This window comes from Gymnoscopelus microlampas (assembly GCF_963454915.1).
Source record: "Gymnoscopelus microlampas genome assembly, chromosome: 3".
In the NCBI taxonomy this organism is placed as follows: domain Eukaryota; kingdom Metazoa; phylum Chordata; class Actinopteri; order Myctophiformes; family Myctophidae; genus Gymnoscopelus; species Gymnoscopelus microlampas.
This window is the reverse complement of record NC_139940.1, coordinates 13,903,414-13,919,623: the sequence shown is the minus strand read 5'-3', so window position 1 is coordinate 13,919,623 and position 16,210 is coordinate 13,903,414. Positions and strand designations below refer to the sequence as shown.

Genomic DNA, 16,210 nt, shown 5'->3' with positions numbered 1-16,210 from the left:
TGATTAAGACCAAACTGTGTCATTTTTAGATTTGAGCTAAAAAGCATTATTTTACACTTTGGCTATTCAAAAATAGCAGATATACAAGCTCATAGCGCGGCACCGAGTGCCGCGCTACGAGCTTGTAGATCTGCTATTTTTTTTAAATCGTGAAAATGTGTGCAAATCTTTGAATATATATATATATTTAAAGCGAATATTTTTAACTACATTTTTTGCTTCTGGGGGGTCCCTGGAACAAAATATTTTGATGGGGGTCTGCGGCCAAATACATATAATTTTGGGGGTCCTTGACATGAAAAGGTTTGAGAACCACTGACCTAAATGACTGGAGCGTGAAATGAGTGCTGAACGTATTGTACCTTGTCGTAGTATCGGAGCTGGTACTCCAGGATGTCACCGTTGGGTCTGTCAGGCTGTGGCCAGGACAGGGTGATGGAGTCTGGAGCACGTTTCAACTGGTGCATCATGGGAACAGTAGAGGGAACTAAGGGGAGACGGCAGAAGTACTGGTGTAAGTAAGTAGCCATGGGAACCAAGTTCAACCAACGGTTCCCGAGCCGTGTGGCCCGGAGGTCAGAAGCCTATCTTCTGTTTCCTCAGTGTGATGGATGTACAAGTGCACCCTCTGGACATGATGCTAGAATGTCGCACAGACTTAACCCCAATCCTGCCCTTAATGCTTGAGTGCCAAGCCGGGAGGAACTGGGTACCATTTTCAACAATCCTCATTTTTTCAAACCACTTTCTTTGGATCTCTTGCACTATTTGAATTCCCTTTTGTCATGAACAGCACAGACAAGTAACTGCTTATTTATATTGCTAGAGTAATCAGGGGTCAAATGTTTTGCTCAAAGGCAGTCTGTTGGTAGTTGATGGTGATTTTCCTAGCTCAAAGGTCAAGCGGCATTAGCAGATAAAGGGCACAGCTGACCCCATATCCGTGTCCAGGGCAAACCGCGTGATTATGAATCCCACCAACGTTATAGGATAGACCCGCCGTACCTGTGTCTGATTGGCCAGGCATAGTTTTACTGAGGTTAGGGTTAGGTTTAGGCATAGTCTTACTGAGGTTAGGGTTAGGTTTAGGCATAGTCTTACCAAGGTTAGGGTTAGGTTTAGGCACAGTTTTATTGAGGTTAGGTTTAGGTTTAGGCATAGTTTTACTGAGGTTAGGATTAGGGTTAGGTTTAGGCATAGTTTTACTGAGGTTAGGATTAGGGTTAGGGTTAGGTTTAGGCATAGTTTTACTGAGGTTAGGATTAGGCTTAGGTTTAGGCATAGTTTTACTGAGGTTAGGATTAGGGTTAGGGTTAGGCATAGTTTTACTGAGGTTAGGATTAGGGTTAGGCTTAGGTTTAGGCATAGTTTTACTGAGGTTAGGATTAGGGTTAGGGTTAGATTTCGGCATAGTTGCAATCACAGCGACTACTGGACAATCACAGCAGGTTTTGCCAAGCACTGCGGTGGGAACCATAATAACGCAGGCAAACCTCACCCTCCACTGGGTTGCGTTGTTGCTGCATTAACCAGAAGAGGGCAGCATTGCCAAACTGGTAGGAGATGGGTACAGTTCACAATGGTAGAGACAGCTGACTATAGAGCAGTATGTGGGGCTGTATTTAGTTTCTGTGGTTGCCGTTTGGCTCATTCACCCAGATCAGGGGAGCATTCCAGCATTCCAGTAATTTTACCAATAGCCACATAATCCCTGAAGGAATCACAGACACACACACTAAAAAACACTTTCTTTCTTTTCCAATTCAAAGTGAATGGAATTTCCGATGCTTTTCATTTTCCATGAAAACAGCATGAGAAAGGCTCATGCTTTGTTTCTGTACAGCTCCTTCACTGTCTTATCTTTGTTCACCCTGCTGGTCTCTCTTTGTCTCTTCTCCTCTCTCCTTCTCTCTCTCTCAATCTCTCTCTCTCTCTCTCTCTCTCGCGCTCGTTAGTTTGCTCTGTAGTGAACATAATGTGAAGTGACAGGATATCGTGACCTCGGGCCACCTGAGTCCAGAAAGCAGGAGAAGAAAAGAGAGAGAGAGAGAGAGAGAGAGAGAGAGAGAGAGAGAGAGAGAGAGAGAGAGAGAGAGAGAGAGAGAGAGAGAGAGAGAGAGAGAGAGAGAGAGAGAGAGAGAGAGAGAGAGAGAGAGAGAGAGAGAGAGAGAGAGAGAGAGAGAGAGAGAGAGAGAGAGAGAGAGAGAGAGAGAGAGAGAGAGAGAGAGAGAGAGAGAGAGAGAGAGAGAGAGAGAGAGAGAGAGAGAGAGAGAGAGAGAGAGAGAGAGGGGGCTGGTTTATTCACATTTGAACAAGGTGTGTTTACACAAAATATTAAGCATAATAAGACACATGATTAAGTGCAAAAGAAACACATTATAAAAGGAAATGTGAACCTTAGTAAAAGGGATCCTGAAACTTGATTTAAAAGAAAGTGAGAGTTGTAGCAGACCTGCAGGTTTCTGGGGGGAAACTGGGTAAAACTGAACACTTCTCCGCTTTTAGTTTTGACTCTGGGTTTAGAAAGACCTGAGACCTGAGAGGTCTAGATGGTTCATGATCAGAAATATATTTTGGTCCTAAATCATTCAGTGTTTTATAAACCTACAGTAATATTTTGAAATAAATGATTTGACACAGGAGTTCAGTGTGAAGATGTGCGAACTGGAGTGATATGATCCACTTTCTTCCAGCTTCTTTCCTGAGCAGCAGCCTTCTGAATCAACTGCAGCTGTTTGACAGATTGTTGTAGGGAGACACCGTTACATAGCCAAGTCTACTGAAGATAAATGCATGGACAAGTTTTTCCAAATCCTGCTGAGACATGAGTCCTTTAATCCTTGTATATTCTTAAGGTGAAAGTAGGCTGACTTTGTAATTGTCTAAATATGGCTGTTGAAATTCATGTCTGCGTCAATGACTACACTGAGATCTCTGGTTTGGTTTGTGGTTTTTGAACAGTACCGACTGAAGCTGCGCACTGACTTTTAATCATTCTTCCTTGGAGAGAAAAGGAGAGGGAGGGAGAGAGAGAGAGAGAGGGGAGAGAGCAGGAAATATAGATGTAGAGACAAGTCTCCCCGGATGGTTTAATGAAAGGAAGATAAATCACACATGCATGCACTCATGCACACGCACACGCACGCACACACACACACACACACACACACACACACACACACACACACACACACACACACACACACACACACACAGTAAATGTGATAATCACATCTTTATTGTGTGGTGCTCACCTGACTGGCTTGTAGTGAAGTTGATGCTGGCATATCGAGGTGGGAAGGGACTCAAAGCCGATACTTCGTTGATGGCTTGGATCTGCCAAACAAAACATTCACATTCTTACACATTCAGCCAGTGACTTCACAAATGGTGCAAGCAATATTATATTTTCAATTAGATCACCAACATGCAAGCAGTCAACAGTACGGAGCCTGGGTCATGTGATCAGTAACAGAACAGGGACAGAGAAACAACTATAAGTGCTATATGAGAAGGTGTTTCTTTTAACCACATTAACCTTAGTAGCTCTATTTCGGGAAAATATACCTTGAAGATTGAAAGATTTTACTGTGTAGTAACTACAGTATGCAGAAGCACCTACTATATCCATCATCAATAAGGTATAAGCAACGATTTAGCCAATGTATGTCACGTTGAATAATACATGTCGCTGTGTACCTGTGCTTACAGGCAGCTTATAGATTAATAGAGCATGCAGGACGACCTCCCTCCACCATGATTCCAGGAAGTGTTTATCCACTCACCTCTAGAATAGAGATGTTGATTACTTAATTCCAAAAATGCAGTATATAGGCTATATTATCCAAAGTCGAATTACTCTGTGACTGAAAATAAAGCCTGTGTGCTGTTAGGGGTATTTGTTGTATTTTTGTCAAAGTACATCACTTTAGGATTTATATCTCACCGCAGAACAAAACGAACAACTTCATAACACAGGAGGAAATTATATTAGTAAATATTACCACTGTTCTTTGAGTCACACAAGGTTTTAACACACCTATTCATTTCCACATCAAGCTGAAACAGGTCTGACTTGATGGGCTTTGTTTTGGCAACAGAATGACAACACACTTTAACGGTCAGTAGAGTGCTACAGGGATGACGTCTTTAGGCCAGCCCGCCTTGGGCTCCCACTGCAGATTTCCAGTGGAAATTTTGCATTGGGTTTCGGCTAAATTAAGAAAATAAGCTCAGTATCAAACAAAGACTTATATTAAATGGGACATACAGTATTATGCTCATTACCAGCTATTCTATTTTTATTCTGGGATTCCACTAGAGTAGTTTTGCATGATTCACAAGAAAAGAAAAAAAAGCTGAAAAAACATTTGAAACGTAGCATTCTGAACAGTCTGAGCTTTTTGCTCACAGGGATTACTTTGTCATTCATGTATCTAATTATTTGCAACTTTCACCACGTTTACTGTGAACATCTGACACAGTATATATGACAATAATGACATATATGAAAATAAGGAAAAGCATACCACGTTTTGTTCAACAAGACAATCTTCACACAGGCAATAATTATTCCTATAAAAAGCATATATTGGTTTCAGAATTCATGGCTGAGATATTAATAGCAGTAATTTCTGCATAAATGGAGAACCCTATGATAAATAAAAAAGCTTTTAATTTGCAGAGGGAACTCATTTCTCGGTTTTAGGACATACTCTATCATCATAGTCACACAGTTCCAGTCACTGCTTGAAGTCAGTGACTTCAAGCTCCCTTGTGGGCCACACACACCACACACACATGGTGAAAAAGCCTAACAACATCTGTACAGCCTCAGGCCGGCTGAAGAAATTAAGTGTGAGCCCCTGCATCCTCAGGATGTTCTACAACAGCATCTTGAGGAGCTGCATCGCCACCTGCTATGGGAGCTGCCCTGCTTAACCCTCCATCACAGAGCGCTACAGAGAGGGTGGTGCGGACGGCCCAGTGCACCGTCGGAGGTGGGTTTCTCTCAATGGCGTAAAATAACTAAGTACATTTACTCAAGTACTGTACTTAAGTATCTTTACTTTACTGGAGTATTTCTAATTTTCAAAACTTTTACATCTACTCCACTATATCTCAGAGGCAAATATTATACTTTTACTCCACTACAATTATTTGAAAACTTTAGCTACCAGTTACTTTGTAGATTTTGATTATTATTCCAAAACATAATATTACATTAACCTCTTCAGCCAATATACATTTTGTCTATTTGAAAATAGCCGATCTACAAGCTCACAATGCGTTGTGAACTTGTAGATCTGCTATTTTCAAAATATTTGTATACATTTTATACATAAAACTTGAAATGAGACATTCTGCATAATGAGTACTTTCTACTTTTGGTACTTTAAGTACATTTTGATACCAATACTTTTGTACTTTTACTCAAGTAAATTTTGACTTTTCCTTGTAAAAGAGTATTTTTACATTGCAGTATTTATACTTTTACCCAAGTACAAAATGTGAGTACTTTTTCCACCACTGGTGTCTCTCCCTTCAGGACATAATATGCCAGGCGGTGCACAGCCAAGGCAAAAAAATATTACTTTGTATTAAGGACACTAACCATCCCGGCCACAGTCTGTTCACAGGCACACTGCTACTGTCAGCCATCAAACGCAGTACAAACAGACTATGAGACAGTTTACACAGGCAGGCCATCAGGCTGCTGAACAGGGGCTGAGCCCTGCCACACGTGTCTGTACATAATGAACTATAATCACCTGCTTCACTTTTGACCATATCTGTTCTTTCAAAGGTACACTGGCCTGTCTGCGCCTACACTGACCATACACGTACCCTCATACATTTTTATGTATATCTGACTGAATCATCCTCATAAATTGTACAGTATGTATACATGATAATAATAGACTGAAGAACACTGTATATTTGCACCTATAGGCTACTGCATATCTGAATGCTGTATATTAGACAATGTACAGTAAATTCCTCAGTACTATTCTGTACCTATTACCTATATATACCTTTACTCCTTTTGTTTATTTATCCTTTATTTAACAATGTAACTGCAGTCGCAGGAAGCTTACACAGAATAATGTCATCTACTGCTTTATCCTTGATGAAAACCTATGATGTGACACTAAAGTAGAGCTTGCCTACCTGTATGAGGTAGGTGACCCTGGTCAGCAGGTTGTTGAGGGTGACCCTGGTGTGTTTGAGGTTGCTCTGTGCGGGGCTGTAGGTGACGGACTCCCCGCACCAGGAGCATGACGATGGGTTACTGAAGGTGGCCGAGGGGCAGGTGCGACACACCACCGAGTACCACACCTCACTGCGGCCCCCCATGTCCACCGGGGGGCGCCATCGCAGAGACACACCTCCGTCTCCACTCTCGTACTCCCAGGACAGAGAGATGGGTGCAGATGGAGGACCTGGGGGAGAGAGGGAGAAAGAGAGGGGAGGCATGAGAAGGGACATAGAAACAAGGGGGAAGAAGAGATAGATGGGTGGAGGAAGGGAAACAAGGGGATAGAGAGACAGAGTGAGAGAGAGAGAGGGAGAAGGGCAAAGGTGTGATAGAACAGGACAGATAGGGGGAGATAAAAGAGGAAAATCACAAAAAAGATAAGAGAGAGAAAGATGTACAGTAGAGAGGGAAAGCATGTTTAGACATGCATATTATATGTTGTGGATACTTAGCGGTGCAGAGAAGCATGTGCTAAAATCTTAGGCATGAGGGTTACATCACTGGGAGGGAGAAGACATTTTAATCAAAGGAGAAAAAGAAACGTTTAAATGCATCCGTTACGTCATGTTTCCTTCTGACCACATTTTGGTTTCAGACAGAACACTCTTGCCCAGATGGAACAGAATGGCTTGGGCTGGACAATGTCTTTGGCCAAAGTCGCCTCTCCCGCGTCCAAACTCACTTGTGCAGGAGGATGTGTTCAAGTCTTTGCCAGCGCGGTAGAAGCCACTCCGACACTCGCACACATGTGATCCCTCCTGGCTGGTACGGCTGTTGGAGGGACAGACGGAACAGGGTACAGAGCCCGATGTCGGCTTGAAGTAGCCCGCCGGACACTCTGTGCAGAGAGACAAGCACAGGGGAGACAAATGAGCTTCGTCGGAAAACACTATGAATTAGTAATTGTTCTAAAATGTCCTGCTGTCAGTGTGTTCTCATGTTCTTTTGTTCAAACTATCGGTCTTACTCCAGGGCCACCAAGACAAATTGCTGTCCAGCTGCAGCACTTGACAAAAGGAGGGCAACCTAGAGGTGAGTATAGCTGAGCCAAACTAGATGTCAATTAACATCATCATCTTATGGTAGCTAGGAACCTTAATGCAGGGAAGTGCTTGAGACGTGCAGTGTGCTTTCAAATGTAACTTGACTATAAAGATAATGTGTACCGATTTGCGTGATGTTTGGACAACATTTTTAGGAGTATTATAAAAAATGTGTTCCTCAACGTAGTGTGATTGTGTGTGCAACGTTTCACCGCAATCATGATTTGCGGCATTTTATTCAAAACAGGCCACTTTATTAATTAAAATTCTTCCTCGGCCTAGTGGGATCACACGCTGTGTTCATGATTTGAGGCATTTCGTTCAAAACGGAGCACTCCTGCAAACTTTGGAAGCAGATCTTAGCCAATCACGATGGAATATGAGAAATCTGAAAGACCCGTTCGGTTTAATGACTATAGAGATATTGTGTACTGATTTGCGTGATGTTTGGAGAAAATCTATAGGAGTACTATAACAGGTCGATCTGAAAGATTTGGGGCAGAGGTTCTGCTCTGGCATCCGGGGAGTGTGCGTGCACAGTTTCGCTGTGCACGGCCCAACGGTGCCGGAGATTATCTGGTCACAGTCACAGACACGGACGGACAGGGTGCAAAACATAGTCTCAGCCAAGCCTTTGGGCCTGGCGGAGACAATTACCTCCCCTTTTGGTCTCCTGATAGGTGTTTTTTCAGGCCAGGTTTGAAAGACCAGTGTTACACAATCCTTTACTGGATGGTGTCAGGGCTTTCCACATTTTGGTGGCAGAGCAGTAGAATGCGAACTTTCCTATGTTTGTTCTACATTTGGGTGGTACCAGATCATGGTCACTCCCTCTAGTGTTGTGGCTATGGGTGTCACTCACTTTTCAAAAGTGTGAAAAAAGTCAGTTCCAACCGAAGATTTGTTGCAAAAGTATTACGCAAGGATGCAACTAATCAGTGTCGCTCATTTCCTTACATAAATTATTGATGTAACTGTGCACTTTCTTGTGCAGATGATGTCCTAGATTTGGGAGGTACCGCGTCAACATTAGTGTCTTCTAACAGGCCCTTCAAACTGTTCAAAGGTACCGCGTCAACTTTAGTGTCTTCTAACAAGCCCTTCAAACTGTTCAAAAACAGTATAGAGAGCAAGTAATACTTGAGGTTGTGATCATGCCACTTTTCAAGTAAAGAGTAAGTGCTATGACCTAAGATAAAAAATCTGTATACTGAATTAAATGTTTTGAAACTCAGTCAAACACAAAAAACGAAATAAGGTGTAATAAAACTGTATGCAGTAATAGAATCACAAGTCTATAACAATGAGCTTTTAAAATAGACTTATAACAATACATTGACTTTGCCAATTCGATCTCAGGCCAGTCATTCCAAAGAGTATAGGGGACCTTATCGCTAAAATCTCCATAACCGTTCCTCAAACTGGATTTAAGAACAGTCAAAAGAGACAGCATTCCAGGATATCAGGGATGGCACATACGTTTCTAAAATATTATTGTGAACCAAGCACACCTGAGCTTGCTTAAGTAATCAGTAAGATCAATTCTAAAATGAACTAGTAACCAACCAATGCAAGTTTTTTTGTGCCAATTAAGAGAACTGGCCGATGACATTTTAAAACATTTTAGTACTGCCAATAGAACGTGTCCCACAAAACCTGGAAAAAAGTCTCTACCATAACAAAAAAAAAACACCCCAGTTTGAACACTCAGGCTTTCACATCATATCTGGGCTTTTCTGTAAATTGGTCTCAAAACAGACCAAACTGAATAAGTTTTTTTTTTTTTTACTTTTTCCACACAGAACCAGGAGATACCATGCATACAAACTGGCTCAATAGCACCCCGTGCCAAACAGGACAATGTGGTATTGCAGGTGAAAGTGCTTTATAAGCCAGAGAGAGGTTAGTTGGAATGAGTATATCTGAGGCTTGATTTAGGCTCAAACCTTTTGAAAAACATTTGAGGGACATAAACAATATGATATTAAATATTTTCTTTTAATTCATGGTGTAGATCCTTTAAGACTGGCACTAAAGTCAGAGTCACATTCCTGATAACAGGAGCGGCTTTCCTCAAACATTAATACTTTGTAAGATAGTGAAGACTGTGGGCTGGGAAGAAGCTTGTACGGTATCTTTAAGGTGAATAACCTGACACGAAACAACAACTCAGAAGCTCTGATCTGATCATGTAATTTCTATACGAGAGAATAATACTTCATACAGTATACTCAACCTACACTCACCCTTAACCCCTTTTTTGTAGCCAGTGTTGCATATTATTGAATTTGTATGGACATCAGCACTATTGCTTGCTTCGCTAGCAGAAGGGCTGTAAGGATGGCCAAGTCAGTCAGTCAGTCAGTCAGTCAGTCGGTCAGTCAGTCAGTCCACCACTTTCACAAACAACATACTGCATCTCGAAAACAATTGTCTGGATTGCCAAGTAATGTTTTATTTGGCTTCCTAAACCAAGTATGACACAAATGTTCCAATTGCGCACAAGTTATCTCAAAATCGAATTGGCAGATTGCCATGAAACTGGAAGATGAACCCTAAATATTATAAGTGACCCCATGATCTATCCTCTAGCACCATCCTCAGGCCAAAATATCAGCATTTCACACAAGATATCTCCAAATCCAATTAAGATTCAAACCACGTGGGCCAGATGTGTGGGTGCCAGTCCACAGGCGCCGGCAGTGGCTGATGACACCAGGGTTCCTACACATTTTCCATTTTAAAATTCAATACTTTTCCAGACTCAAATTTCCAGAAGGAGGGGGGGGGGTGAACAATGACAAATAAGTACATGTAATGTCTTACAGCTTTAAAATTTGAAAATAACAATACAACAACGTAAGATTCCACCACTACCCTTTGACCAATTTCCAGTTTTCAGTTGGGTGTTGGTGTTGTTGGTGGATTATATGGGCTGCTAGCAGACTAAAGACTCTTTGTGTCTTGTTTATTTACGTATGTATTTACACACAATGAATTTCCTGCAAATTAAATGTGGCTTTGATTCCATTTTAAAAGAGTATTTACATTCACCTGGCCAAGTATCCACAGAAGTCTTGTGAACTTTAACAAATTACATTTGGCATATTTTAGCCCATGTCAAAGCCATTGCTGTCGTACGGAGACTCAGTAGGGAATAATATGATTCGGTCATGCTACAGTATGAGAGAATACAAGACAAAGCTATGCTTGTTAAAATGGTTACAATAAAGAAAGAAATACATGTACTGATATAATTGAGTTGTTTTGCTCAACTCATGCATTTTGTCTATTCTCATTACCTCAGACTGTCCAGCAGTTCAGTCCTCTAAAATGGCAGCATTTTAGAGTCAAGTATCTCCTTTGTGGCTCCTGGACTCAAACGGTATCTAAGCCACAGCAAAGTCTTGACTTAACCACATGAACCATAGGGCCCCTATACCGTGCATGTCATAACAGTCGAACATTCAGCCAAAATAGCAGATTTACAAGCTCACAACACGTGCAGATTGGTGTAGTTTGTAACTTGTAGGTTGTATGAAGGAAAACAATTTGGGGAGCAATTATAGACCCCTGGGGGACCCCGTTCAATGAAGTATAACAGGGTTTAAGTGGTTATTAATGCCTGTGTGTCAAAAGATTTGTTGTTGGCACGGTAAACCAGCAGTGTTTATAGAGGAAGTGGATGAACATATATAAGTAAATGGAGGCTGAAAGAAAACATGGCCACCCATTCAACTTGCTCACCCAGAGCATACGGCAACATGAGAAGTAGGCAACACTTGGGGGAGGGGGGGGGGGGGGGGGGGGGGTGCAGTATCATTCATGTTGCCCAGGGTGAAAATTGCAATAACTGACCTCATGTCAGTCCTTCAGGCTCGGAATTCTATTTTAGGTAACACTTTGTGTGTATTCACAGAGTGAGCACACTGCTGTTACAAGAACAGATGCTTATTATCCATGACATACAGGAGTAAGTGATACAATGGATGTAAAATGTAGATTAACAGTTGTCTGTTATATAAAGAAAAACTCAATAAGGCTTAAATATTAGGTGAAATAAGGCTGCTGACGTACTCAGTAAATATGAACAGATAAAAACGTGATTAGTGTACAAAGTACTGTAGGCATGAATTGTAAAAACAGCTGTGCACATAACACAGACTACGCTACACAACAGCCGGTGACAGAGAGACACAGTTCGACAAACACACAAGCTAACAAAAGCTAATAAATGCACACATGCAGAAACAAAGATCTCCATTTGCGCTTTGAAAACTGCTGACTCGCTGTGCGAGAGCTATGGCAGCGTGTGAAACGGTGAAATGTGCCAGTTGTTAATGCAGGACCCAGGGCAACAGCAGACCTTAGGTGGAGGAGGCTCTCCATTATATTACTTACTGCGCTCTGTCAGTGGCCTTATGTCCTCAGATATACATGCTAATTAAAACAATGAGAATATGCATTGGACTTCTGCCCGTGGCTTGTTAGTACTGGCTGAGACACGGAGTGGATGTATAGACCCTCGTCTGCATGCTAGATTCCTAGTTTACTAATCTATTGGTACTATCCGTTTGCTTGATTGTACCATGTCTCTGATTGGTTACCATATTCCAAGATTGTCCTGTCCAATCAACGCTCACACACCTGTATAATAGATGGCCGGATTCTTCTGAAACTGTCAAGGGTTGATGTTTAACAGTTACTGTACTGTCTGTGCATTACTTGGAGAACCAGGGCCAGGCTAAGCATTTGTATATTACTGATATTTTGTAGCACACCAAGTAAGAGAGTAGGTGCCAGTCTCTGTATTTAGTTTGGCTTAGGTAAGAGTTTGTTTATTGTTTTCTGGTTAGTGCATAGATAGATAAGTAGATGTGGGACTTGCATTGATAGAGAAGTGTCTTTTTGATTTAGTTCTTTGCTTTGGCACCTGCTCTGCCCTGTTCACCACTGAACTATATTGTCTGACACACTGTATATGGCCTTCACAGTTTTCCCTTGCACTTGAAATGTTGTATGTTTGAGTCTGTTCACCACAATACATCTTACACTTCATCATAACACCGGTGCTGTGCTGCGTCCTTTACCCAGACACAGAGGACTGTAACAACAGAATGTTTGACGCAGAAATACTTGAAGTCACCCTTAAAATAAGTGTCACCTTTAAATGTGGCAGAGGTTGAGAGTGCTGCCAGGGAAACAGAGACGCAGACGGAGAAATAGACTGAAAGACAGACAGCAAGAGAGTGAAAGAATAGAGAAAAACTGAAAGAGAGCATGTGAAAGTGAGAGTGATAACGTACAATTTGTGTGTCTGTGCAATCTGTTTTCATCCTTTGATCTTAATTATATAACCTTGCCAAGAATGTGTGCCACGTCTTATGTTTGACACAGCATTTTGTGTATGTGTGTGTGTGTGTTGTGTCTATGTTTATGTCAGGTTGTGTCTTGTGTGTGTGTGTATTGTATATTTTCGTGTGCGTGTGTGCGTGTGTGTGTGTGTGTGTGTGTGTGTGTGTGTGTGTGTGTGTGTGTGTGTGTGTGTGTGTGTGTGTTTAACTGCGCACGTGTGTTTGCGGGTGTTTAAGTGGGGTTGTGTGTGTGTACAGTATGTTTATGTGGGGACGTCTGTTTGTGTGTGTGTGTGTGTGTGTGTGTGTGTGTGTGTGTGTGTGTGTGTGTGTGTGTGTGTGTGTGTGTGTGTGTGTGTGTGTGTGTGTGTGTGTATATGTGCACACGCACAGTGCGAGTCTGCACGTAGGAGGACGTGACAGAACGATGAGGAGGAGGAGGAGGAGGAAATATGGAGCGCTAGCAGTGGGAGTGTAAACAGATAAAAGGCTTTCTGTGTTCCCACTCATTAAAGAGGAGAGGAAGAGCTACCGTGTCTGTCTGCCAAACAGGTGTGAGGAAGGTTAGAGTGGAGCAGAGTGGAGTGGAGATGAGGGAGAGAGGTAGAGGTAGAGAGAGTGGTAGGAGTAGAGAGGTAGAGAGAGAACGAGAGCGCCAGGGAGAGCATGTGCCTTCTCAGTTATATGAGAACTCTGTGTGTGTGTGTGTGTGTGTGTGTGTGTGTGTGTGTGTGTGTGTGTGTGTGTGTGTGTGTGTGTGTGTGTGTGTGTGTGTGTGTGTGTGTGTGTGTGTGTGTGTGTGTGTGTGCGTGCGTGCGTGCGTGCGTGCGTGCGTGCGTGCGTGCGCGTGCATGCTTTTAAATTCAACTTTAGTCCTGCTTAAAAGTTGTGTCTCTTTTTCAAGTGAGACCAGGGCAAAATAGGCATTAGCTCAAAGAAAAACTAAAAACATCAGAGAAATATAATTAAAACTGTCCAGTACTTTTCAAAGAGTATTATCCAGTACTTTCAAAAATAATTTTCCATTGCTTTTCAAAAAGAACTGTTCATTGCTTTTCAAAGACAACTGTCCATTGCTTTTCAAATAGTACTGTACAAAGATTTTTCAAAAATAATATACAACACCAAGTAAGAGAGTAAGTGCCAGTCTTGGTACTTAGTTTGGCTTAGGTAAGAGTTTGTTTATTGTTGTCTGGTTAGCAGATAGATAGATAGATAACTAGCTTTAGGTGTTGTATTGATAGGAAGTGTCTTCTTGGTTTGATTTAGTTATTTGCTTTGGCACCTGCTCAAGGAAGCATGCAAAACAGTGTAAAACATGTGGATAGAATATGAAGACAATTGCCACGTTAAGATCCAGATTATTTATATAAATGGTGGACCTAACACAGAGTCCTGTGGTACTCCCTTGCAAACAGAAAATACTTCAGAACGGAGATCATAACCTGAATTGCACAGAGACCTATCAGTGTGTGTGTGTGTGTGTGTGTGTGTGTGTGTGTGTGTGTGTGTGTGTGTGTGTGTGTGTGTTCTCTCATCAGATAGAAGCCATTTCCCAGGCGGTTAGAGTAGGAACAGGAGAATAGTGTGAGCAAGTAGTGATATGGGAGACAGATGTCCAGCAGAGGACAGGAGGAAAGACATGAGTGAACAAGGAGGACAGGCAGATGGAAGGTCGGAACGGGAGGGGCAGAGAGAGAAAGAGAGAGAGAGAGAAAGAGAGAGAATTGTCAGCGAGAGTGACTGAATTCTAGAGTGGAGGAGGAAGAGGAAGAGATTAACAACGGTTTCATCCATCTTTTATGATCCTGGGTGCACATTATCGGATGTGTTCCCTTACAGCTTTGACACGGAACCGGAACACAACTCAGCGCCACGCACGCACGCACGCACGCACGCACGCACGCACGCACGCACGCACGCACACACATTCACCATTGGTACCTCCCTTCCCAACTCGCCCCAGCCTATCCAAACGCAGTGCCCCCTGCCCTCCCGCTACGTCCTCACCCCTCCCCTTCCCTACATCTATCCATCTATTTATCCATCCACCTGTCTCACTCATATCCTCCACACAAAGGAGACTCAACACAGCTCACAGCCATCATGAGCGCAGGCACGCATGCCTTTACATTAACTCATCGAGGGAGGTAAGGAAGAGGAGGAGGAGAGAGGGAAGGCAGAGAGAGAGAGAGAGAGAGAGAGAGAGAGAGAGAGAGAGAGAGAGAGAGAGAGAGAGAGAGAGAGAGAGAGAGAGAGAGAGAGAGAGAGAGAGAGAGAGAGAGAGAGAGAGAGAGAGAGAGAGAGAGAGAGAGAGAGAGAGAGAGAGAGAGAGAGAGAGAGAGAGAGAGAGAGAGAGAGAGAGAGAGAGAGAGAGAGAGAGAGAGAGAGAGAGATGGGGGGGTTTAGGAAAGGGTTTATGATAATAATATAAAGTCGCTGATGAACAACAGCATGTAGTAACAGCAGGGGGTACGGTAATCAGAAGCAAAGAGATGAATGAGAGAAAGATATTCATAGACATAATTGTTAAGAGTGGATTTAGGTTCTAGGATGGCAGAGATCACCGGCATCCATAGAAACGTGATGACACAGACAAAAAAAAACAAAAAACAAAAAAACAAACACTGAGAAAATGCTATGTGAATAAAAAGTATACAGGAAAAAATATGGAACTATAGAAGAGATGAATAGGAACAGACAGAGAGAGAGGGAGAGAGAGGGAGAGAGAGAGAGGGAGAGAGAGAGATGGCAACGAAGTGTGTAATTTGCTAGTGACATAGTACTTTGGTATTTAGAACACTGACCCAATTTCTCTCTTTCTCTCACTCTCTTTCCTCCTCCTACTCCCCCCTTTCAGGCGTTCATTCCCTCCTTTGGCTCCCAGGCCAGAATTATAATCTCTCTCTCTCTCTCACACACACACACACACACACACACACACACACACACACACACACACACACACACACACACACACACACAAAAACACACATACAAACACCGTGTTTGAATGTGTATGACATTGTACACATATAAATACAGCCCACAGATGCGGACACACAACAGGAGCGATGGGAACCCATGTGGTCCTCAGCTTAACTACTTAAGCCCTATATACTTAATCGTACACTACGACAAATAGCCATTCTACGAACTGATAACGTGTCACAACGTGACACGTTGTGAGCTTGTTAATTTAGAAAATACATTTCTTTGGAAAATAATTGAACATTTTGACCTATAATTTCACCTGTAATAATGAAATGGTTGGAACATGGTTAAAAGTGTTCCTTTCCATCTTTCCTCTCTCCTTCCCTGTTTCTATATATCTCTCTCTCCTCGCTGTGCAGTTTGTGTCATTCGGTTCAGCCTGGAGGGGGGATGAAAATCATCGCATGCATTGTCTAATCTGCTCCATTTGCTTTAAACTCCTACAGCAAAACAACTTTATGTAAGGCCGAGTCAAGCTCTATTAATGTTTTTCCTCCCAAACAAAAAGGACTCCAACATAGATACAAGAGCCTTGCTCCCAATGACTCTCCCCGGGACAG

General features: G+C 42.4%; 1 protein-coding gene across 2 annotated transcripts in view; it reads right to left on the bottom strand.

Annotated features, from left to right (window-relative positions):
* ephb6 (eph receptor B6) overlaps nucleotides 1–16,210 on the bottom strand; it is a 74,631-nt gene that overhangs the window by 13,066 nt on the left and 45,355 nt on the right. For both annotated transcript variants that reach the window (XM_084053534.1, XM_084053535.1), the window contains exons 6-9: nucleotides 6,942–7,097; nucleotides 6,172–6,443; nucleotides 3,255–3,336; nucleotides 363–487 (exon numbers count right to left, since the gene is read on the bottom strand). In XM_084053534.1, the coding sequence (XP_083909660.1) occupies nucleotides 363–487; nucleotides 3,255–3,336; nucleotides 6,172–6,443; nucleotides 6,942–7,097 (635 nt within the window). The remainder of the gene's footprint in view (nucleotides 1–362; nucleotides 488–3,254; nucleotides 3,337–6,171; nucleotides 6,444–6,941; nucleotides 7,098–16,210) is intronic.